Source organism: Pseudophryne corroboree, chromosome 1 (genome assembly GCF_028390025.1).
Source record: "Pseudophryne corroboree isolate aPseCor3 chromosome 1, aPseCor3.hap2, whole genome shotgun sequence".
NCBI classification, from domain to species: domain Eukaryota; kingdom Metazoa; phylum Chordata; class Amphibia; order Anura; family Myobatrachidae; genus Pseudophryne; species Pseudophryne corroboree.
In genome coordinates, this window is record NC_086444.1 from 1,165,643,786 (window position 1) to 1,165,666,826 (window position 23,041).

Genomic DNA, 23,041 nt, shown 5'->3' on the forward strand with positions numbered 1-23,041 from the left:
TTGCTGGGGATGTAGCACGATCTTGGCCTCTGTTACCTCTGAACGAGGTGGATTCACCTCTGCCACGTCCCCTAAATTTGGACGAAACTCGAAAGGACGGTACTGAAAAAGTTTTCCTAGGAGCTGGAGCTGACGAAGGAATATACGTCGACTTACCTCCTGTGGCTTTGAAAATCAGAGTATCCAATTCTTGATCGAAGAGAAACTTACCATTAAATGGAATAGCTTCCACAGCTTTCTTAGATTCCGCATCTGCCTGCCATTACAAATTGTTCAGAAGATAGACCAGATTTAAGACCTGCTACCAATTGTTCCGCACAGGCTTCTATTGCCTTGTTAACCCAAAGACCTACCAGTGTAGGATGAAGAAGTACACCTGCTGCACATTTTTCAAACTGGTCTGTGGGGGGTATAGAGGGGAGGAGCCAGCCACAGTTCTAAAGAATTTAAAGTGCCAGCTCCACTTAGACACCATCTGTACCCCCCCCCCCCCCCCCACCATGAAGACCTTACAGTGTCCCCTAGTGGATGAAGGAGAAAGTGGACGATGATAAAGGGGCAGATGTATGAAAGCGCCGTTTTCGTTCCTTATATTTTGTGTCCCGTATTATTGCGTACCAGCCAATCAGCTCCTAACTGCCATGTTACAGGCTGTGCTTGAAAAAATAAGATTTTACTCACCGGTAAATCTATTTCTCGTAGTCCGTAGTGGATGCTGGGACTCCGTAAGGACCATGGGGATAGCGGCTCCGCAGGAGACTGGGCACAACTAAAGAAAGCTTTAGGACTACCTGGTGTGCACTGGCTCCTCCCACTATGACCCTCCTCCAGACCTCAGTTAGGATACTGTGCCCGGAAGAGCTGACACAATAAGGAAGGATTTTGAATCCCGGGTAAGACTCATACCAGCCACACCAATCACACCGTATAACTCGTGATACTATACCCAGTTAACAGTATGAAATATAACTGAGCCTCTCAACAGATGGCTCAACAATAACCCTTTAGTTAGGCAATAACTATAAACAAGTATTGCAGACAATCCGCACTTGGGATGGGCGCCCAGCATCCACTACGGACTACGAGAAATAGATTTACCGGTGAGTAAAATCTTATTTTCTCTGACGTCCTAAGTGGATGCTGGGACTCCGTAAGGACCATGGGGATTATACCAAAGCTCCCAAACGGGCGGGAGAGTGCGGATGACTCTGCAGCACCGAATGAGCAAACTCTAGGTCCTCCTCAGCCAGGGTATCAAACTTGTAGACTGTTGCAAAAAATGTTTGAACACGACCATGTAACAGCTCGGCAAAGTTGTAAAGCCGAGACCCCTCGGGCAGCCGCCCAAGAAGAGCCCACTTTCCTCGTGGAATGGGCTTTTACAGATTTAGGGTGCGGCAGTCCAGCCGCAGCATGTGCAAGTTGAATCGTGCTACAGATCCAGAGAGCAATAGTCTGCTTAGAAGCAGGAGCACCCAGCTTGTTGGGTGCATACAGGATAAATAGCGAGTCAGTTTTCCTGACTCCAGCCGTCCTGGAAACATATACTTTCCAGGGCCCTGACTACGTCCAGAAACTTGGAATCCTCCAAGTCCCAAGTAGCCGCAGGCACCACAATAGGTTGGTTCACATGAAAAACTGATACCACCTTAGGAAGGAATTGGGAACGAGTCCTCAATTCCGCCTTATCCATATAAAATACAGATAAGGGCTTTTGTCAATTCTGATACACGCCTGGCCGACGCCACGGCCCACAGCATGACCACTTTCCACGTGAGGTATTGTAGCTCCACAGATTTAAGTGGCTCAACCCAATGCGACTTCAGGAAATCCAACACCACGTTGAGATCCCACGGTGCCACTGGAGGCACAAACGGGGGCTGACTATGCAGCACTCCCTTAACCAAAGTCCGAACTTAAGGCAGTGAAGCCAGTTCTATTTTGGAAGAAAATCGATAGAGCCGAAATCTGGACCTTAATGGAACCCAATTTTAGGCCCATAGTCACCTCTGACTGTAGAAAGTGCAGAAATCGACCTAGCTGAAATTCCTCCTTTGGGGCCTTACTGGCCTCACAGCACGCAACATATTTCCGCCATATGCGGTGATAATGGTTTGCGTTCACTTCTTTCCTAGCTTTAAATAGCGTAGGGATAACTTCCTCCGGAATGCCCTTTACCTTCAGGATCTGGCGTTCAACCGCCATGCCGTCAAACGCAGCCGCGGTACGTCTTGGAACAGACAGGCCCCCTGCTGCAGCAGGTCCTGTCTGAGCGGCAGAGGCCATGGGTCCTCTGAGATCATTTCTTGGAGTTCTGGGTACCAAGCTCTTCTTGGCCAACCCGGAACAATGAGTATAGTTCTTAATCCTCTCTTTCTTATTATTCTCATTACCCTGGGTAAGAGAGGCAGAGAAGGGAACACATACACCGACTGGTACACCTATGGTGTTACCAGAGCGTCCACAGCTATCGCCTGAGGGTCCCTTGACCTGGCGCAATATCTTTGTAGCTTTTTGTTGAGGCGGGACGCCATCATGTCCACCTGTGGCCTTTCCCAACCGTGTACAATCATTTGGAAGACTTCTGGATGAAGTCCCCACTCTCCCGGGTGGAGGTCGTGTCTTCTAAGAAAGTCTGCTTCTAAGTTGTCCACTCCGGGAATGAACACTGCTGACAGTGCTAACACATGATTTTCCGCCCATCGGAGAATCCTTGTGGCTTCTGCCATCGCCATCCTGCTTCTTGTGCCGCTCTGTCGGTTTACATGAGCGACCGCCGTGATGTTGTCTGACTGGAACAGCACCAGCCGGTGTTGAAGCAGGGGTCTAGCCTGACCTAGGGCATTGTAAATGGCCCTTAGTTTCAGAATATTCATGTGTAGGGAAGTCTCCTGACTTTTCCATAGTCCTTGGAAGTTTCTTCCCTGTGTGACTGCCCCCCAGCCTCGAAGGCTGGCCTCCGTGGTCACCAGGACCCAGTCCTGTATGCCGAATCTGCGGCCCCCTAGAAGATGAGCCCTCTGCAGCCACCACAACAGCGACACCCTGGCCCTTGGAGACAGGGTTATCCGCCGATGCATCTGAAGATGCGACCCGGACCACTTGTCCAACAGATCCCACTGGAAGATCCTTGCATGGGACCTGGCGAATGGAATTTCTTCGTAATAAGCTACCATCTTTCCCAGGGCTCGCGTGCATTGATGCACCGACACCTGTATACGTATTAGGAGGTCTCTGTCTAGAGACGACAACTCCTTGGACTTCTTCTCCGGGAGAAACCCTTTTTATCCTGTTCTGTGTCCAGAACCATACCCAGGAACAGTAGACGCGTCGTAGGAACCAGCTGCGACTTTGGAATATTCAGAATCCAGCCGTGCTGTTGTAGCACTTCCCGAGATAGTGCTACTCCGCCGAACAACTGCTCCCTGGACCTCGCCTTTATAAGGAGATCGTCCAAGTACGGGATAATTATTTCAGCCATTACCTTGGTAAATACCTCGGTGCCGGGGACAGACCAACGGCAACGTCTGGAATTGGTAACGACAATCCTGTACCACAATTTTGAGGTACTCCTGGTGAAGAGGGTAAATAGGGACATGCAGGTAAGCATCCTTGATGTCCAGTGATACCATGAAATTCTCCAGGCTTGCAATAATCGCCCTGAGCGATTCCATTTTGAACTTGAACCTTCGTATATAAAAGTGTTCAAGGCTTTCAATTTTAGAATGGGTCTCACCGAACCGTCTGGTTTCGGTACCACAACATTTTGGAATAGTAACCCCGGCCTTGTTGAAGGAGGGGTACCTTGATTTCACCTGCTGGAAGTACAGCTTGTGAATTGCCGCCAGTACTACCTTTCTCCGAGGGCAGCAGGCAAGGCTGATGTGAGGTAACGGCGAGGGGGAGTCGCCTCGAACTCCAGCCTGTATCCCTGTGATACTATTTGCAGAACCTAGGGATCCACCTGTGGGCAAGCCCACTGGTCCCTGAAGTTCCCGAGACGCGCCACTACCGCACCTGTCTCCACCTGTGGAGCCCCAACGTCATGCGGTGGACTCAGAGGAAGCGGGGGAAGATTTTTGATCCTGGGAACTGGCTGCTGGTGCAGCTTTTTCCTTCTTCCCTTGTCTCTGTGCAGAAAGGAAGCGCCTTTGACCCGCTTGCCTTTCTGAAGCCGAAAGGACTGTACCTGAAAATACAGTGCTTTCTTAGGCTGTGAGGAAACCTGAGGTAAAAATTTTTCTTCCCAGCTGTTGCTGTGGATACGAGGTCCCAGAGACCATCCCCAAACAATTCCACACCCTTATAAGGCAGAATCTCCATGTGCCTTTTATAGGCAGCATCACCTGTCCACTGCCGGGTTTCTAATTCCCTCCTGGCAGAATGGACATTGCATTAATTCTGGATGCCAGCCGGCAAATATCCCTCTGTGCATCCTTTATATCTAAGACGACGTCTTTAATATGCTCTATGTTAGCAAACTATTATCCCTGTCTTATAGTATTAATATTATCTGACTGGGTATCAGACCACGCTGCAGCAGCACTATTTATGCTGAGGCAATTGCAGGTCTCAGTATATAACCTGAGTGTGTATATACAGACTTCAGGATAGCCTCCTGCTTTTTATCAGCCGGCTCCTTCAAGGTGGCCGTATCCTAAGACGGCAGTGCCACCTTTTTTGACAAACGTGTGAGCGCCTTATCCACCCTAAGGGATATCTCCCAACGTGACCTATCCTCTGGCGGGAAAGGGTACGCCATCAGTTACTTTTTAGAAATTACCAGTTTCTTATCGGGGGAACCCACGCTACTTTACACACTTCATTCATTCATCTGATGGGGGAACAAAACACTGGCTGCTTTTTCTCCCCAAAAATAAAACCCCTTTTATGTGGTACTTGGGTTCATATCAGAAATGCGTAACACATATTTTATTGCAGAGATCATGTAACGGATGTTCCTAATGGATTGTGTATATGTCTCAACCTCGTCGACACTGGAGTCAGACTCCGTGTCGACATCTGTGTCTGCCATCTGAGGCAACGGGCGCTTTTTTGAGCCCCTGATGGCCTTTGAGACGCCTGGGCAGGCGCGGGCTGAGAAGCCGGCTGTCCCACATCTGTTTTACGTCATCCAGCCTTCTATGTAAGGAGTTGACATTGTCGGTTAATACATTCCACCTATCCATCCACTCTGGTGTCGGCCCCACAGGGGGCGACATCCCATTTATCGGCCTCTGCTCCACCTCCACGTAACGTTCCTCATTCCACATGTCGACACAGCCGTACCGACACACAGCACACACACAGGGAATGCTCTGACTGAGGACAGGACCCCACAAAGTCCTTTGGGGAGACAGAGAGAGAGTATGCCAGCACACACCAGAGCGCTATATAATGCAGGGATTAACACTATAACTGAGTGATTTTTTCCCCCAATAGCTGCTTGTATAAACAATATTGCGCCTAAATTTAGTGCCCCCCCCTCTCTTTTTAACCCTTTGAGCCTGAAAACTACAGGGGAGAGCCTGGGGAGCTGTCTTCCAGCTACACTGTGAAGAGAAAATGGCGCTAGTGTGCTGAGGGAGATAGCTCCGCCCCTTTTTCGCGGACTTTTCTCCCGCTTTTTTATGGATTCTGGCAGGGGTATTTATCACATATATAGCCTCTGGGGCTATATATTGTTATGATTTTGCCAGGCAAGGTGTTTATATTGCTGCTCAGGTCGCCCCCCCCCCCAGCGCCCTGCACCCATCAGTGACCGGAGTGTGAGGTGTGCATGAGGAGCAATGGCGCACAGCTGCAGTGCTGTGCGCTACCTTGGTGAAGACTGAAGTCTTCTGCCGCCGATTTTCCGGAACACTTCTTGCTTCTGGTTCTGTAAGAGGGCCGGCGGCGCGGCTCCGGGACCGAACATCAATGGCCGGTTCCATGTGGTCGATCCCTCTGGAGCTAATGGTGTCCAGTAGCCTAAGAAGCCCAAACTACCACCAGTTAGGTAGGTTCGCTTCTTCTCCCCTTAGTCCCTCGCTGCAGTGAGTCTGTTGCCAGCAGATCTCACTGTAAAATAAAAAACCTAAATATACTTTCTTTCTAGGAGCTCAGGAGAGCCCCTAGTGTGCATCCAGCTCAGCCGGGCACAAGATTCTAACTGAGGTCTGGAGGAGGGTCATAGTGGGAGGAGCCAGTGCACACCAGGTAGTCCTAAAGCTTTCTTTAGTTTTGCCCAGTCTCCTGCGGAGCCGCTAATCCCCATGGTCCTTACGGAGTCCCAGCATCCACTTAGGACGTCAGAGAAATGACAGGAGATGGTTGGCTGGTACTTTATCTCTCTCCAAGGCTTAGTGCATAGACCTTTAAGCTCCCCTGTCTAGGACACTGAAAGGGTTACCTTTCACCTGTACGGGAGGGTGTGTGGGTGCCTGACAGAGAACCTTGTTCATGTGCAGTCATGTGTGACACTATGGCACAGCTCCAGTATCTGCAGAATACTAACCAGGGTGAATGTTACAGTACAGACCTCTAGTCTCTCTCTCTCTCCATCCAGCAGTGTGCCAGTCATGTTGGATGGACGCCAGATAACAATGGCCAAACAACAGTATACTGTTCTATCAAATGAATGCAAACACAGGCATATGCCAGCACACAACAGTTGTGTAAAATCTAATATGAAAGCACGGAAGTACAGTTGCTGGCATGGTGGCCGCACAGCCCTGGGGTCATGAGTTTGATTCCTGACCAGGGTCATATCTGGGCAGAGTCTGTTTTTCCAGATATTCTTTGTACAGCATTGTGTAATTGGTGATACTATAAAAACAAATATTAATAATATGAAAACACTAATTCCATTCATTCATTCATTCATTCATTCATTCATTCATTCATTCATTCATTCCATGCACAGCAATTTAACAGAAGGGAAGACTGTAAGCTGGAGTTTACCCTGTATTATCCTGTTGTAACAAAGCATGGGTGCTAGACATAACATGACATATATAAGAGAATACATGTATGATGTTTTGTGCTCTCAGATATTGTTATTACATACAAGACAGTGCTGATGTGGAGGCACTCTCATTCAACCTTTAAACTGAGATATAGGGGTCTATGTACTAAGCATGGAGAGTGATAAAGTGGAGAGACTTAAAATACCAGCCAGTCAGCTCCTAACTGCCATGTTACAGGCTGTGTTTGAAAAATGAGTTGAGAGCTGATTGGCTGGTACTTTATCTCTCTCAAGGGCTTAGTAAATAGACCCCTAAATTTATTATAAGTTTCAAAATTGCATTAGCACCTTTTAAAATAATTTACTGATACTTGGGGCCTGCAACGTCGGTGTGTGAGTCTATTGCCAGTATAACATCTATGACTGTATGCTAATATCGCTACAAGCCGTCCCATGGTGTACAGCCGAACGCCGGCATGTTCAAGGACTGAGGCACCCACTTTGATGTCTTCATACATCATCAGTCACATCGTTGCTGAAACCCTATGGAAGGTGTCTGAATATGGAGTACTATGGTAACAGTTCTACGTCTGTGTTCCCACCACGATCAGCGACGCTCCTATATTGGCATAAGGCGGACCATCTCCGTGTCACCACCCAAGAATTACACATTACATATTCTAAACATTTCTGATACTGTGCGTCTCAATACCAACTACGACGCTGTGCCTCAAGGATTCTGGACGCATACGCAGAAAGAAAAAACTTATGTTCCACTGTATCCGACATTGGATTTTCCTGTATTTTGGAACATTGGATTACCATTACGAGAAATCTTGGGGTATCAGATTTTCCTTATCAAATCGTCACTCATGCATTCCCTGCAAGCCATACTGCAGTGAGGCCATGGGTCGTGTTTTCTCTTAACCAAGCATACAAATATGGGTGGCCAGGTGACATAGGTGCGTACAGCAGGTTATACGGGTGAATATCTGCATTCAGTTCTGTGCAGGCAGCACGAGTGGAGTTTGTCTGACTGTGAGTGCAGCTCTGTATCAGCCGCTTTGTAACAAATCATTGTACAGGTATTCCCTGTGTGCTGCGACTACTGCACTGAGATAGTCAGCCTCTCTATTGTAGCTAGGGCGATCTAACTCTCCAACCACTGTAACGGAGACCTAAGTCATACTCCTTTACCCTGCCTCAATAACCCGGGTTATTGCCGGGCTGAACCGGGTCGCGGCTCGGTGTAAAAGGGTCCCTGAAAAATAACCCGGGTCCAATGACCCAGGAATCCAACCCGGGTAGCGAGCAGGGTTGGATACGGGAATGAGCCATGTTATCCGACGCCGTCACTGCAAAAGCCGCTGATTGGAGCTTTCTGGGGCGTCCCCCAACCACCCTTTTGTGACCATCTTTGTGAGCCTGCAGAAGGCCAATTTTTTATCACAGCAATAGGTTCTGCAGGGCTGACCCGGGTTCAGTGTAAACAGGGTCTGACCTGGGTTGGAACAGTGTTCAAGTTTTTGGTGTAAAAGGGGTATTAATAGGCCAATCAGACAGTGACCCTAAATGCTCCGTCCAAATTCCCAGGAGCATACCTTTATTTATGACACCTCCCTAAGATTGAGCTTTGCGGATTTATTTTCCTCTCCGTTATCAGTAAATGTGATATCTGCTGGACCTCTGGTACATAGTCCCTAGAACGATGAGGGGACCTAGAATTTATCACAGATGCTAGTAAGCCGACAGATATGAATCTTTATTAATAACTAGGAAGGCTATGTCTTTGCTTATCCTGGCTGTTTATATACCGCCCCCCTATTCCCCGGAGGTTCTCAGAAAGGCAGCAGAGTTTATTACGTTATATCCGAATGTTGCTATAGTTTGTCTTGGAGACTTCAATAACGTCATCGACCATGCTTTAGATAGAACTAGACGGTCTCCAGTTGCTCCTGTGGTGTGCAGGAGGGACTTTGCGCTGCTGGTGGACAGTCTGGGCCTGGTCGATGCGTGGAGAGTCCGCCATCCTGGCATACGACAGTATACATGCTTTTCTCCTACCTACTTATCCTTCTCCAGGATAGATTTGGCCCTCACCTCTAAAGGCTTGCTGCCAAGGTTGATTGATGTTCAGTATGCTACCAGGGGCATATCAGATCATTCCCCGGTAATTCTCTGTTTAGACATGGGAGATGTTAGGGGGGCACGGTTTTGGAGGTTTAATTCCTTTTGGCTGACTCAGATGGGCACCGGTGTGGAGCTGGTGGAGATGTGGGGGGCCTTCTTGCTGGAAAATCAGGGCTCGGTGTCTAACACAGTCTTATGGGATGCCTCTAAGGCATATGTCCGTGGCACCCTGATCAAAACTGTGGCTGTCTTGAAATCTAGTTATGCCCAGGGTGAACGTGACCTTGAGGCAGGATGTAGGAGGCTGGAGCTTCAGTATATGACCGATGGTCTTGACACTACGAGGGAGAGGTGGTTGCTTGCGCAGGCTGAATGGCGTGACTGCTTGGCTGATAAGGCTAAGTACCGTCTACTTTATGCCCAACACACGTACTATGCAATGGGTGACAGGCCTGGTAGCTTTATGGCAACATTGGCGGGTGCAGACGGGGCATCTAATACTGTGCCTGTAATTTGTACCAATGATGATGTGACTCATTTTAATACTCCTCATATTGTGGGGGACTTCGTAGATTACTATAGACGACTGTATAGCTCTAGGCTCACCCACACCGTGACGGAAATAGAGATGTATTTAGCTGATATTCCATTACCCACGCTGTCCCAGGACGCTATAACGTTTTTGGACTCCCCCTTAACGCTGACTGAGGTGGAATCCGCTGTTAACTCTTTTCCTGGAGGGAAGACCCCGGGTCTTGATGGAATGCCCCTGGAACTTTATAAAAAAACACCTACCTTTTTATGGCCCTAAACTCCTTGATATATATATAATAATTTATTTGTGCAGGGTAGGTTGCCTGACTCTATGGCAGAAGCCCTAATTATAGTACTCCTTAAACCGGACAAAGGCTCAACACGAGTCGAATCTTATCGTCCAATCTCCTTGTTAACAACCGACGTTAAGATCTTAGCTAAAATACTGGCGACAAGGCTCAACGCTGTGATTCTACAATTGATACATGAGGACCAATCAGGGTTCATGCCGGGCCGGTCCACTTTACCTACTCTACGTAGACTCTATACGCACCTCCAGGCCCCTCATGAGGGGTCCCGCTCCTCAGTTATTGTTTCTCTGGACGCTGCTAAGGCGTTTGATTCAGTGGAGTGGGGCTTCTTGTGGGGGACATTGGACCGCTTTGGTATTGGACCTATTTTTAAAAAATGGGTTCAGCTGCTTTACTCTGCACCCAAGGCTAGGGTTTCTGTTAACGATCACATATTCTCCTCTTTCTCTCTACAGAGAGGGACGAGACAGGGTTGTCCGTTGTCCCCGATCCTATTTGCTTTGGCCATAGAGCCTTTGGCCTGTATTGTTAGATCCTCCTCGCGGGTGGCGGGCTTCCGGTTGGGCGGTAGGACAGACAAAATTGCTCTTTATGCAGATGATATTCTGTTGTTTGTATCTGATTACTTTACCGCTATGCCTCATATCTTGGAAGTAATTGACACTTTTGGGGGATTCTCCGGTTTGTCCATTAATTGGGACAAGTCCTGTGTCCTTCCGCTTAGAGGCCCCTGTCCTGCCTGCCACCCCGGGCACCTGCCGCTTCGCTGGATTGACTCTTTTAAATACTTGGGGGTATGGATCACCAACCAGTCCTCGCAATTTATTGATCTGAATATACGTCCACAAATGGACTATCTACGGTCTCGTGTTAGGGTGTGGAGTAAACTGCCACTTACTGTCACGGGTAGGATAAACCTCATTAAAATGGTTGTATTACCTAAAATGCTGTATGTCCTCCAACATTCCCCTGTTTATCTCCTCCAGAGATTATTTGGTATCATAGATGGTCTCTTATCATCACTGGTATGGTCCACCCGTAGAGCTCGGATTAAATTAGATACTCTAACTAGACCTCGGGACTCGGGTGGTCTGGCCCTTCCTAAAATTAGATTCTATTACTTAGCGGCTCAGTTATTCCACCTAATCCCTTGGGTCTCCGACTCGACTGGAGATTTACTAATCTCTACTGTATTACTAGCATCTGGAATCAATTTGTCACCCCTGCAGCTCCTACTTTGTGATAATGTTGCACTCCTTAAGATGCCGTTGGTTAAACAAGCGATTATGGTATGGAGGCAGGTACATTCTATGTTGGGGGGGAGGGATGGGATCCCGACACCCCATTGATGCACACTCGTGCTCTTACTCATTTCACGTCCCTACAAATGGGATCGGTGTGGGGATGCTGGGGTGTTTGCTCCCTCAATCATTTGTACTCCTCGGGCACATTTATTTCTTTTGGACAACTGCAGCTTGAGTTTAATATACCCACATCCTATTATTTTAGATATATTCAGCTTCGCCACGCATGCGCGTCTCAGTTTAGTACTGCTCCACCTCTCCTTCGGAAGTCACCAGTTCACCTGCTCCTGGCTGATACTCCGGGCTCCAGGACTGTTTCTGGTCTCTACTCCGCTCTGCTCGGTGCCCATCACTTTGACAGTCTCTCACACCTTAAATCTAAATGGGAAGCTGATTTGGGACCGGTTACCCTAGATATCTGGGAAGAGGCCTTGGGGACCTCACGTGCTGCTACCACCTCGGCTTGTTTTCAGCAGATACATTTGTTTATATTACACAGAGTCTATATCACTCCCACCCGTCTTGTTAGCATAGGGGGGCGGAGTGACTCTAGGTGCCCGAAGTGCGCCTCTCCGGACGGTACCTTCTGGCATCTATTGTGGGCTTGCCCGGTAGTGCAGGACTTTTGGCGGGCGGTGACACGGTTGGTGGCCTCTACGGGAATCCCCCTTGACGTGTTTACCCCCCTTGTGTGTATCCTTGGGGTTATAGATGAGGAGATATTGGATGCACATTCTAGAAGATATATTCTTAACTTATGCGCTTTGGCCAAAGTATTGATAGCACGCTCATGGATGGCGACTACGGGTCCTGATATTAATAAATGGATCCCGTTAGTGAACTCAGTTGTGTCCCATGAAAAGTTTGTTTATATTTCTAGGAAAGCTCCGGACAAATTTTACAAGATATGGGATAGGTGGTTATCATCTCCACTTTACCAGGGGACTCGTGTCTCTGCCCCGCATTGATTTCTGGTCACTTAATGTAACAATATTGTATGAACAAATGAAAAGAAACCACGACAATCGTTATGTATAACTTGTAGCTGTTTGCAACTTTATTTATGTATGTCTGTTGTTGCATACAATATTAGCTGGTTTTTATCTGTATACACATAGTGCATATTTATGTACTCAATGTTTTGGTTTGTCTGGAAAAATCAATAAAAACTTATTGAATTAAAAAAAAAATAACTAGGAAGGAACTGAGTAGGGAATATACGCGCAACAACTTATTAATAAAATTGTACAGTTACACTGAAGACTATTAATTAGACAACTGAGTAGTACAATCTGATTTCCACCTGACCTGTGAGGTTCAAATACAATTTGAATGCACTGGGTTATTAAACACCCTCGCACCAAGATGCTCATGAATTAGATGGGAATAAATGTGTGGGTGTATGACTAGGTAACAAGCACAAAAAAATTAGCACAAAACAATAAAATAGGATTTTGATAACCTACCGGTAAATCCTTTTCTCCTAGTCCGTAGAGGATGCTGCGGACGACATCAAGACCATGGGGTATAGACGGGATCCGCAGGAGACATGGGCACTCTAAAGACTTTTCATTGGGTGTGAACTGGCTCCTCCCTCTATGCCCCTCCTCCAGACCTCAGTTGTAGGAACTGTGCCCAGGGAGACTGACATTTCGAGGAAAAGATTTACCTAAATTAGTGGTGAGATATCTACCAACTCACACCCTCAACCATGCCGCACACATGGCATTCAACATAACACACGCCAACAGGCATGAACCAATTGCAGCAACATGCTGAAACCAAGATAACACAACTTGTGTAACTGTAATAACTAAACTGCAGGTAAAGTACGCACTGGGACGGGCGCCCAGCATCCTCTACGGACTAGGAGAAAAGGATTTACCGGTAGGTTATCAAAATCCTATTTTCTCATACGTCCTAGAGGATGCTGGGGATGACATCAAGACCATGGGGTCTATACCAAAGCTCCAGTACGGGCGGGAGAGTGCAGATGACCCTGCAGCACCGATTGACCAAACTTTAGGTCCTCATCGGCCAAGGTGTCAAACTTGTAGAACTTAGCAAATGTGTTTGACCCTGACCAAGTAGCTGCTCGGCAAAGTTGTAATGCCGAGACCCCCCGGGCAGCCGCACAGGATGAGCCCACCTTCCTAGTGGAGTGGGCCTTTACCGACGTCGGTAACGGCAATCCAGCCGTAGTATGAGCTTGCTGAATCGTATTTCTAATCCAACATGCAATAGTCTGCTTGGAAGCAGGACAGCCAATCTTGTTGTGATCATACAGGACAAACAGAGCCTCTGTTTTCCGTATACGAGCTGTTCTAGCAACATAGATTTTCAAAGCTCTAACCACATCTAGAGACTTTGACTCAGCGAACGTGTCAGTAGCAACTGGCACCACAATAGGTTGGTTTATGTGGAAAGAGGAAACCACCTTTGGAAGAAAATGTTGACGAGTTCTCCACTCTGCCCTATCTTCATGGAAGATCAGGTAAGGGCTCTTGTGGGACAAGGCCCCCAATTCAGACATCCGCCTTGTGGATGCCAACGCCAAAAGCATCACCACTTTCCGAGTGAGAAACTTCAACTCTATTTCTTGTAGAGGCTCAAACCAACCCGATTGAAAAATCTGCAACACCACATTAAGGTCCCATGGTGCCACTGGAGGCACAAATGGAGGCTGGATGTGCAGAACCCCTTTCACAAAAGTCTGAACTTCTGGAAAGGAGGCCAATTGTTTTTGAAAGAAAACTTATAAGGCCGAAATCTGGACCTTGACTGACCCCAATCTAAGGCCCGCATCCACATCAGCCTGCAGAAAATGGAGAAAACGTCCCAACTCAAACTCTTCCGTAGGAGCCTTCTTGGATTCACACCAAGACACACATTTTCTCCAAATAATGTGGTAATGTTTAGACGTTACTCCTTTCCTGGCCTGAATAAGAGTGGGGATGACTTCCTTGGGAATACCCTTTCGGGCTAGGATCCGACGCTCAACAGCCATGCCGTTAAATGTAGCCATGGTAAGTCTTGACACACACACGGCCCCTGCTGTAGTAGGTCCTCTCGAGGAGGAAGAGGCCGAGGATCTTCTATGAGCAACTCCTGAAGATCTGGATACCAAGCCCTCCTTGGCCAGTCTGGGGCAATGAAGATTGCTCAAACTCTTGTTCTTCTTATTATTTTGAGAACTTTTGGAATCAGTGGAAGTGGAGGGAAAACATATACCGACCGAAACACCCACTGGGTCACCAGTGCATCCACTGCTATTGCTTGAGGGTCTCTCGACCTGGAACAATATCTCTGAAGCTTCTTGTTTAGACGAGATACCATCATGTCTACATGAGGAACTCCCCAAAGACTTGTCACCTCTGCGAAGACTTCTTGGTGGAGGTCCCACTCTCATGGATGGAGATCGTGTCTGCTGAGGAAGTCTTCTTCCTAGTTGTCCACTCCCGAAGTGAAAATTGCTGACAGAGCTCTAACATGTCTTTCTGCCCAGAGGAGAATCCTTGTCACCTCTGCCATTTCCGCTCTGCTTTTCATTCCGCCTTGCCTGTTTATGTACGCGACTGCTGTTACATTGTCCGACTGGATCTGCACGGGATCTTGAAGAAGATGTACCGCTTGTAGAAGGCCGTTGTAAATGGCTCTCAATTCCAGAACGTTTATGTGAAGGCAGGCTTCCTGACTTGACCATTTTCCTTGGAAGCTTTCCCCCTGTGTGACAGCTCTCCAGCCTCGGAGACTTGCATCCGTGGTTATTAGGACCCAGTCATGAATCCCAAACCTGCGTCCCTCTAGTAGGTGAGAACTGTGTAGCCACCACAGAAGCGAAATCCTGGCTTTGGGGGACAGGATTATTTTCTGGTGTGTGTGTAGGTGGGATCGGGATCACTTGTCCAACAGGTCCCACTGGAATACTCTGGCATGAAATTGGCCAAACTGTATGGCCTCGTAGGCCGCTACCATTTTCCCCAACAACCGAATGCATTGATGGATCGACACGCTTGTTGGTTTCAATATTTGTTTGACCATTTTCTGGATTTCCAGAGCCTTTTCCACTGGAAGAAATACTCTCCGTACTTCTGTGTCCAGAATCATCCCTAAAAAGGACAATCTTGTCGTCGGTTCCAACTGCAACTTTGGAAAATTCATGATCCAACCGTGTTGTTGGAGTATTGACAGGGAGAGTGCGATGTTCTGCACCAACTGTTCCCTGGATCTCGCTTTTATCAGGAGATCGTCCAGATGAGGAATTATATTGACTCCTTTTTAACGAAGGAGGACCATCATCTCCACCATCACCTTAGTGAATACCCTGGGTGCCGTGGAGAGTCCGAACGGCAACGTCTGAAACTGGTAATAGCAATCCTGTACTGCGAATCTCAGATAAGCTTGGTGAGGAGGATAAATGGGAACATGCAAGTAAGCATCTTTTATGTCTACTGACACCATGAAGTCCCCCTCTTCCAGACTGGAAATCACTACCCTCAGGGATTCCATCTTGAACTTGAACCTTTTCAGGTAGAGATTCAGATTTTTCAGGTTTAAAATCGGTCTGACCGAGCCGTCCGGCTTCGGAACTACGAAGATGCTTGAATAAAAAACTTTCTCCTTACTGTGCCAAGGGTACCAGGACAATGACCTGATCCTGACAATTTTTGAATTGCCGTTGTTACTGCCTCCTTCCCGGAAGAGAAGCCTGCAAGGTCGATTTGAAAAATCGGCATGGGGGGACGTCTTGAAACTCTAGTTTGTACCCATGGGACACTATTTGTAAGACCCATTGGTCCAGGCCAGATTGAATCCAGATTTGGCTGAAAAGTTTCAGACGTGCTCCCACCTCCCGCAAAGGAGCCCCAACATTATGCTGCAGATTTGGCAGAAGCAGGGGTGGACTTCTGCTCCTGCGATCCGGGAGACGCTGCGGATTTCTTTCCTTTTCCCCTTCCCCTACCTGCAAAAAAAGGGGAGACCTTTGGCCTTTTTGTATTTGTTGGGCCTAAAGGACTGCATGTGAGAGTGATGTGCAGGAGCATAAGGCAAGAATGTCGACTTACCTGCGGTAGCCACCGAGACAAACGCATCCAGCCCATCACCAAACAAGGCCTCACCTTTATACGGGAGAGCCTCCATATTTCTTTTGGAATCTGCATCAGCATTCCACTGGCGAATCCACAACGCCCTCCGAGCAGATACTGCCATGGTAGCGGTTCTTGATCCCGAGAAACCAATATATTTCATGGATTCTAGTACGTACGCAGCAGCGTCTTTGATATGACCTAATGTTAGGAGTATCTCGTCTCCATCTATTGTGTCAATGTCTAATGACAAGTTTTCTGACTACTTTTCAATAGCAGTACTCACCCACTCACAGACAATGGTAGGCCTGAGTAGTGTCCCATTGGCCACATCAATAAATCACCTCACTCACTTGCGGTCTGTCGGCTCCTTAAGTGAAGCCATTCCAGGAGCAGGGAGAAACACCTTTTCTCTTTTATGACAGGACCCTGTCTAAAATGCGGGGTGACTCCCACCATTTTTGGAAAAAGGTAAGCTGCCTGATATCCTTTTGGGAATCAGAAATTTCTTTTCAGGTTAAATCAGACCTGAGGTGGAGGGAAAATTACATTACTTCTTTACTAAAGTAAACCCTCTCCTTGTGGTAAAAGAGGGGGCTTCGTAACATCTAACACCTCCTTTATAGCTAAAACATGTTTTGAATGCTTTTTTGCTAACTTAGAACCTATTCCCCTGGAATCACTAGTGTCGACACAGGAATCAGAGTCCGTGTCGGTATCAGTTTGTACTACTTGTGCAAATTTGTATGTGACCCAGAAAGGTCCCTGTGGATGAAAGGCAGAACTATTAAAAATCACATCTTCAACAGATTATTTTCATTTTCTGTGTGAGATTCAGTCAAACCTCTTACTGATATGATTCAAACTATCGTGTAACCTTTCACCCAGTCAGGCTCTTGGTGTCATATTACACCTCTGTGTCCCTAACATGTCTCCACAGAGTTCCCTGCCACAGACATGTCACACCGCAGAACCGCACCACAGACACTCCGGGATTTATAGGGGACAGACCCACAGTAAAATCTGTCAGAGGGACACAGATAGGATTTTGCCAGTTCACAACCCAGCGCCAGTAACACAATGTCTGTGAACACAAAATGCCCACTGACATTCAGCGCTTTTATAATGTTAATCACACAATTATATAGCACCAAATTCACTGTGCCCCCCCCTGTTTTGCACTCTGATACTTGTTCAGTAGTGGAGGAGGACCAGTGTTGTCTCTGCAGCCTGAGGAGAGAGAGAAAATGGCGCTGAGCAGTGTGCTGGCTGACTGAGGAAGCTCCACTCTTCAATGGTGTGTTTCTCCTCAGCTTTTATGAGGTAATTTTTTATACTGGCAGGGGTAGGACTGTGTCTCAGCAACTTATGCCTCTTATATATGCCAGTTTCCATAGGTTTCATGCTGCCCAGGGCGCCCCCCCCCTGCACCCCGCAGTGCCTGTGTATATGTGGGCAACATGGCGCGCTGCGCTCCCGCCTTTAGCCGTCACATTCTTGATTGAGGATCTGTCTTCTAACACTCACCTGTCTTCTGACTTCTGGCTCTGTGAGGGGGGTGACGGCGTGCTGTGGGAGTGAGCATCTAGGCACGGCTAGCGTTCAGTTCCCTTCAGAAGCTAATGGTGTCCTGTCAGCCAGAAGCAGAGCCATAAAACTCTTTAGGAAGTTGGTTCCTACTTCTGCCCCCTCAGTCCCACGAAGCAGGGAGTCTGATGCCAGCAGATCTCCCTGAAAATAAAAAACCTAACATAAGTCTTTTCAGAGAAACTCAGTAGAGCTCCTCAGAGTGCATCCAGTCAGCCTGGGTACATTTCTAAAACTGAGGTCTGGAGGAGGGGCATAGAGGGAGGAATCAGTTCACACCCAATGAAAAGTCTTTAGAGTGCCGATGTCTCCTGCGGATCCCGTCAATATACCCCATGGTCTTGATGTCGTCCCCAGCATCCTCTAGGACGTATGAGAAATTAAAATCTTCACCGTGCATTTAAGGCATTACAAACAATAAATACCTGCATATCTAACAAGGGAATACACCCACATACTCCTTACTAAATTACTAATTCATACACGCGTGTCTACAGATACTATGTGGGGAAGCGCCTAAGAACAGAGAAGCACTTTAACCCCTGTTGCTGCTGAAACTGTCCTCGCTCCTGTGCTGAACCTGTCTTGATACTTTTTGCACCACCCACATTACAACATCAGAACCATTTGCCGTCGCTCCCCACCCCCAATACTGAAACACGTTACACCGCGGGGTTTTTACAGACTACTTTGAATTTTCAGAAAATACCACCGATCTTTTCGCAACTTCTGGCACATCAAATAAGATGCACCTTAAATGACCCCACGAAAATGGGCGGCCTTTTAGGAATTTCCAAGAAAAGGAAATAAAAGCAAGTGCGAACATTTTTCGATTTACAAACACCACAAAGAAATACTTTGTGGTTCTTAGTTCAGCAGTAATGCAGCTTTCCCAGATGGCACAGAAGCCGCCTACAACATATAGGTTTTCATCATAAAATCTACACTTGAAAGAACATTTTTTTTTTAATGAATATTTAAAAAATGAGAAAACCCACCGTACTAAATGAGGGGACAAATGTTCTTGTGACACAAGTTTGGGGAGATCTGAATATTGGTGTTTGCATTCTTGTCTATCAATATGCCAAAACTGTCTGAGGCTAGAGGACAAAAATCCATGTGAGCCACGTTCTAACAAGACAAGTAATTTCATACAAATTATGCATGATTAATTACTGCCATCATTATTAGTCCAGATGACATTGCCCCAGTTTTCGAGGCTGTGACTGTTTAGGTAAGGTATGGTAAGATAAAGAGACACTGCCAGGGAGACTTGGCAATATGCACCGGCAGCCAGCTTCTTGGCTCATAACTGAAGACGGTCAGCCTACCTTCTGGAACTGAAATGCCAGTCGGCCCGGCACACATGCAGTGACAGAGCAGTCAGTCATTGTGGCTGGGGGATGCAGGCCGATTGCCCTCAAGATGAGATGTATCAAAGTCTTGGAGAGAGATAATGTGGAGCAATTGGCCAAAGCAAACAAACCACTTCTAATTGTCATTTCAAAGACCGTGCTAGATAAAGGGGATGTAGTTATATGACGCTGGGATCCGGGCTGATTCAGAGCCCGAGAGTCGGCTTGCTGACTAACATGGACTATTCCGACTTGTGGGTGTCCATGACGCCGATAGAGTGGTAAAAGAGCGAATGTCGAGCGCAGCAAGCCCGCAAGAAGCTTTGTTGCACTTGTCCCCCGCCAGCAATCTAAAGATCGGGATCTCAGTTGGTGACTGGCGGGATCTCAAACGCCGGTCACCCGAACCCAACCCAGATAAAGGACAGGAGCTACTTGATTATTTTGTGGCAACTTCCCCACATTATCTCTCTCCGAGGCCTGATGCAGCTCCTCCCACAGTGAGGACGTATGATCTCCCCTCCCTATATAAGCCTCCGACACCCACCCCCTTGTATACCTCTGGCCTCTTCCTCTTGCTCACACTCTTAACCACTTGCCTGGCATGGTCGCATCAGATGCGACCATGCCTGCAAGTGCTCAATCTGACCTGGTCGCACAGGATGTGACCAGTCAGATGAACAGTGTTAGCAGCGGCAGGGAAGGGAAACTTCCCTCCGCTGCTGCTGTCAGAGGGACCGGAAGGTACCTCATCCTCCCTGCACTCTCTTCTACTGATTGCCGTGCTGCCGATCAATCAGTACGGCAGAACCCCCCCATCCCCCATCCAGCGGCTGCATATTATTTATTTATATATTATTATTTTTAAACTAAAATCATTTTGGATAGGGTTAAATTTATGTTCTTCACCTGATTCATTAAAAAATCGTCAGCTAAGTGGTTAATATGCTCCTCTAACCCCCTTATGTCCATGTGTTCCTCTTTCCCTATCTGTAACTCTGCCTCGGCCACCGTCCCTACTGTGCCTTTGCCCCTCCCCCAGGCTGGTGGCTGGTGATCAGAAGCATCATGGAGATTAATCTATGACAAAATGGAGCCAAGCAGTAACAAATTAAAAGCAGCAAGTAAAAGAAGAAACGGCCGTCCGAGCACAGTAACGATCGAAGGCTCAAGCTTGGCCAGCCAGTGTGAGGGTATACACGGAGCTAACCCATACTAAAAATGCGTCTGTTGTAGCATCAACATGTCTCTTTTTGAGGAGTTCTTTAATTAAAATGTAAAAATTGTAGGGCCCGATTCAGCATGAGTTGTAGTTTTGCTAAAAGTCGCTAAAGTACAACTCTTTATCGCTAGCATGCTGGGTCCTGCCCTCCACCTTCCCTCGCTAACATGATTAGGGTTGACACCTGCCTACACAGTCTTGCTGCGAAGGCATTCGGAGGGCATCCATCTTCTGAGTCGCAGGCTGCATGACACGTCACGCGCCTTGGCCCGCCCCGAAAAACGGTCAGGACACGCCAGCTTTGTCTGGACTGTGCCCCCAAAACGGTGCGTCACCGCCCTGCGACAGCTCTTAAACTGCGATCGCTTGCATGCTTCACCGCCATGAGCGCATGCCCGGAACTGTGGAAATCAGCAGATAGCGATTTCCACACTTCTGCGGCTGATGCTGAAACAGCCCCACAGGCTGTTGTACGTGTAAATTCCAAATTGCTCCCCTGCAAAGCTGGGGCGGGTCGCTAGTAATAAATATAATACACAACTCTATTAATCAGGATAAAAGCTTGGAGCAATTTACCTCTTCTTCCTGTTTTTCTCTCCTCTTTGCGTCAGTGGCGTCGGCATCTCCTTCATCGGCATCTGCATTTATAATTTCTTCTTCTTTCTCTTCTTCCTGACCCTCCTATAATCAGACAAGACATGGTATAAGACCTTCTGGTATACTAAGTGCACTCGTACAGTGGCCACAGAACGTACCAAACAGGTTTTTTGTTGTCACCATATGTGAATTTGGGCCACCGCCAATTAAATTCCACATTGCAAATCAGGACATTTTATGCCACGCCCTGATCCACCCAAATCACACCCCTCTGTCTTGGGAACACATCCCCTCTGTGGTAGAGCAACTTAATATCAGCTGACAGTGCTGACTGTGCCCTGGAAACTAAAGGTGGGTACACACTAATAGATATATCTGCAGATCAATTGATCTGCAGATATATCTATGGACGGATCGGGCAGTGTGTTGTGCATACACACTGCCCGATCAGTCGGGGACTGACGTCATGAACTGGGCGGGCGTGTGCACACGCCCGCCCAGTTCAGCTGTCAATCACCGCTGGCCGCCGCAGCATGTGTACGGGCGGCCGGCCGACCGCCCCGTACACACACAGCGACGCGCCAATATATCGGTAGATATATTGGCCGCCGGCTGTGCTGCGCGGCCGACGCGATACGTCTGTGAACAACGGAGTTCACAGACGTATCGGCCGTACACACTGGCCGACAGACCCGCGATATATCGGCCGTTCAAGAGAACGGCCGATATATCGACCAGTGTGTACGGGCCTTAAGACAGCTGATCGGTAAGTGTTACCAATGTCTTACAATTATCCTGCGGTGTACCCATGTGCGGAGACAGGCTGCAAATACTCTGGGGTATTTAATAAACCTAAAGAGGACAAGTGGAGGTGTTGCCCATGGTAACCAATCCGATTCTAGCTATCACTGATATAGTTCATTAAATAAAATGATAGCTAGAATCTGATCGGTTGCTACGGGAAACACCTCCACTTGTCTTTTTTAGTATGAACAAACCATAAGGCTGAGCGAGCAGCAGTCTAGACCAGAGGTTCTCAAACTCGGTCCTCAGGACCTCACACAGTGCATGTTTTGCAGGTCTCCTCACAGAATCGCAAGTGAAATAATTAGCTCCACCTGTGGACCTTTTAAAATGTGTCAGTGAGTAATTAACACACCTGTGCACCTGCTGGGTTACCTGCAAAACATGGACTGTGTGTGCCCCCGAGGACCGAGTTTGAGAACCTCTGGTCTAGACCATGGGTTCTATGAGCTAACTAGGACACAGGTGAGGTACATGGCACTAACACTTGGTAATATCATAACTAGTAAAGAGGTGCAGAGAAATCTATATTAAAGATTACCAATTGACTACATACTGAAAGGCTATTTCAGCAGCCAACCTATAAATATGTTATATTGACTTTGTGACTCCTCTGCATTAGACGGCGGTCACTGATGCTCTCTGCATTATATTGCGGTCACTGATGCTCTCTGCATTACACGGCGGTCACTGATGCTCTCTGCATTACACGGCGGTCACTGATGCTCTCTGCATTACATGGCGGTCACTGATGCTCTCTGCATTAGACGGCGGTCACTGATGCTCTCTGCATTAGACGGCGGTCACTGATGCTCTCTGCATTAGACGGCAGTCACTGAGGCTCTCTGCATTAGACGGCGGTCACTGATGCTCTCTGCATTACAAGGCGGTCACTGATGCTCTCTGCATTACAAGGCGGTCACTGATGCTCTCTGCATTACAAGGCGGTCACTGATGCTCTCTGCATTACACGGCGGTCACTGATGCTCTCTGCATTACACGGCGGTCACTGATGCTCTCTGCATTACACGGCGGTCACTGATGCTCTCTGCATTACACGGCGGTCACTGATGCTCTCTGCATTAGACGGCGGTCACTGATGCTCTCTGCATTAGACGGCGGTCACTGATGCTCTCTGCATTACATGGCAGTCACTGATGCTCT

General features: G+C 47.7%; 1 protein-coding gene across 1 annotated transcript in view; it reads right to left on the reverse strand.

Annotated features, from left to right (window-relative positions):
- POLR1A (RNA polymerase I subunit A) overlaps nt 1-23,041 on the reverse strand; it is a 298,145-nt gene that overhangs the window by 26,520 nt on the left and 248,584 nt on the right. Inside the window, exon 29 of the mRNA XM_063924980.1 lies at nt 21,053-21,157. Coding sequence (XP_063781050.1) covers nt 21,053-21,157 — 105 coding nt within the window. The remainder of the gene's footprint in view (nt 1-21,052; nt 21,158-23,041) is intronic.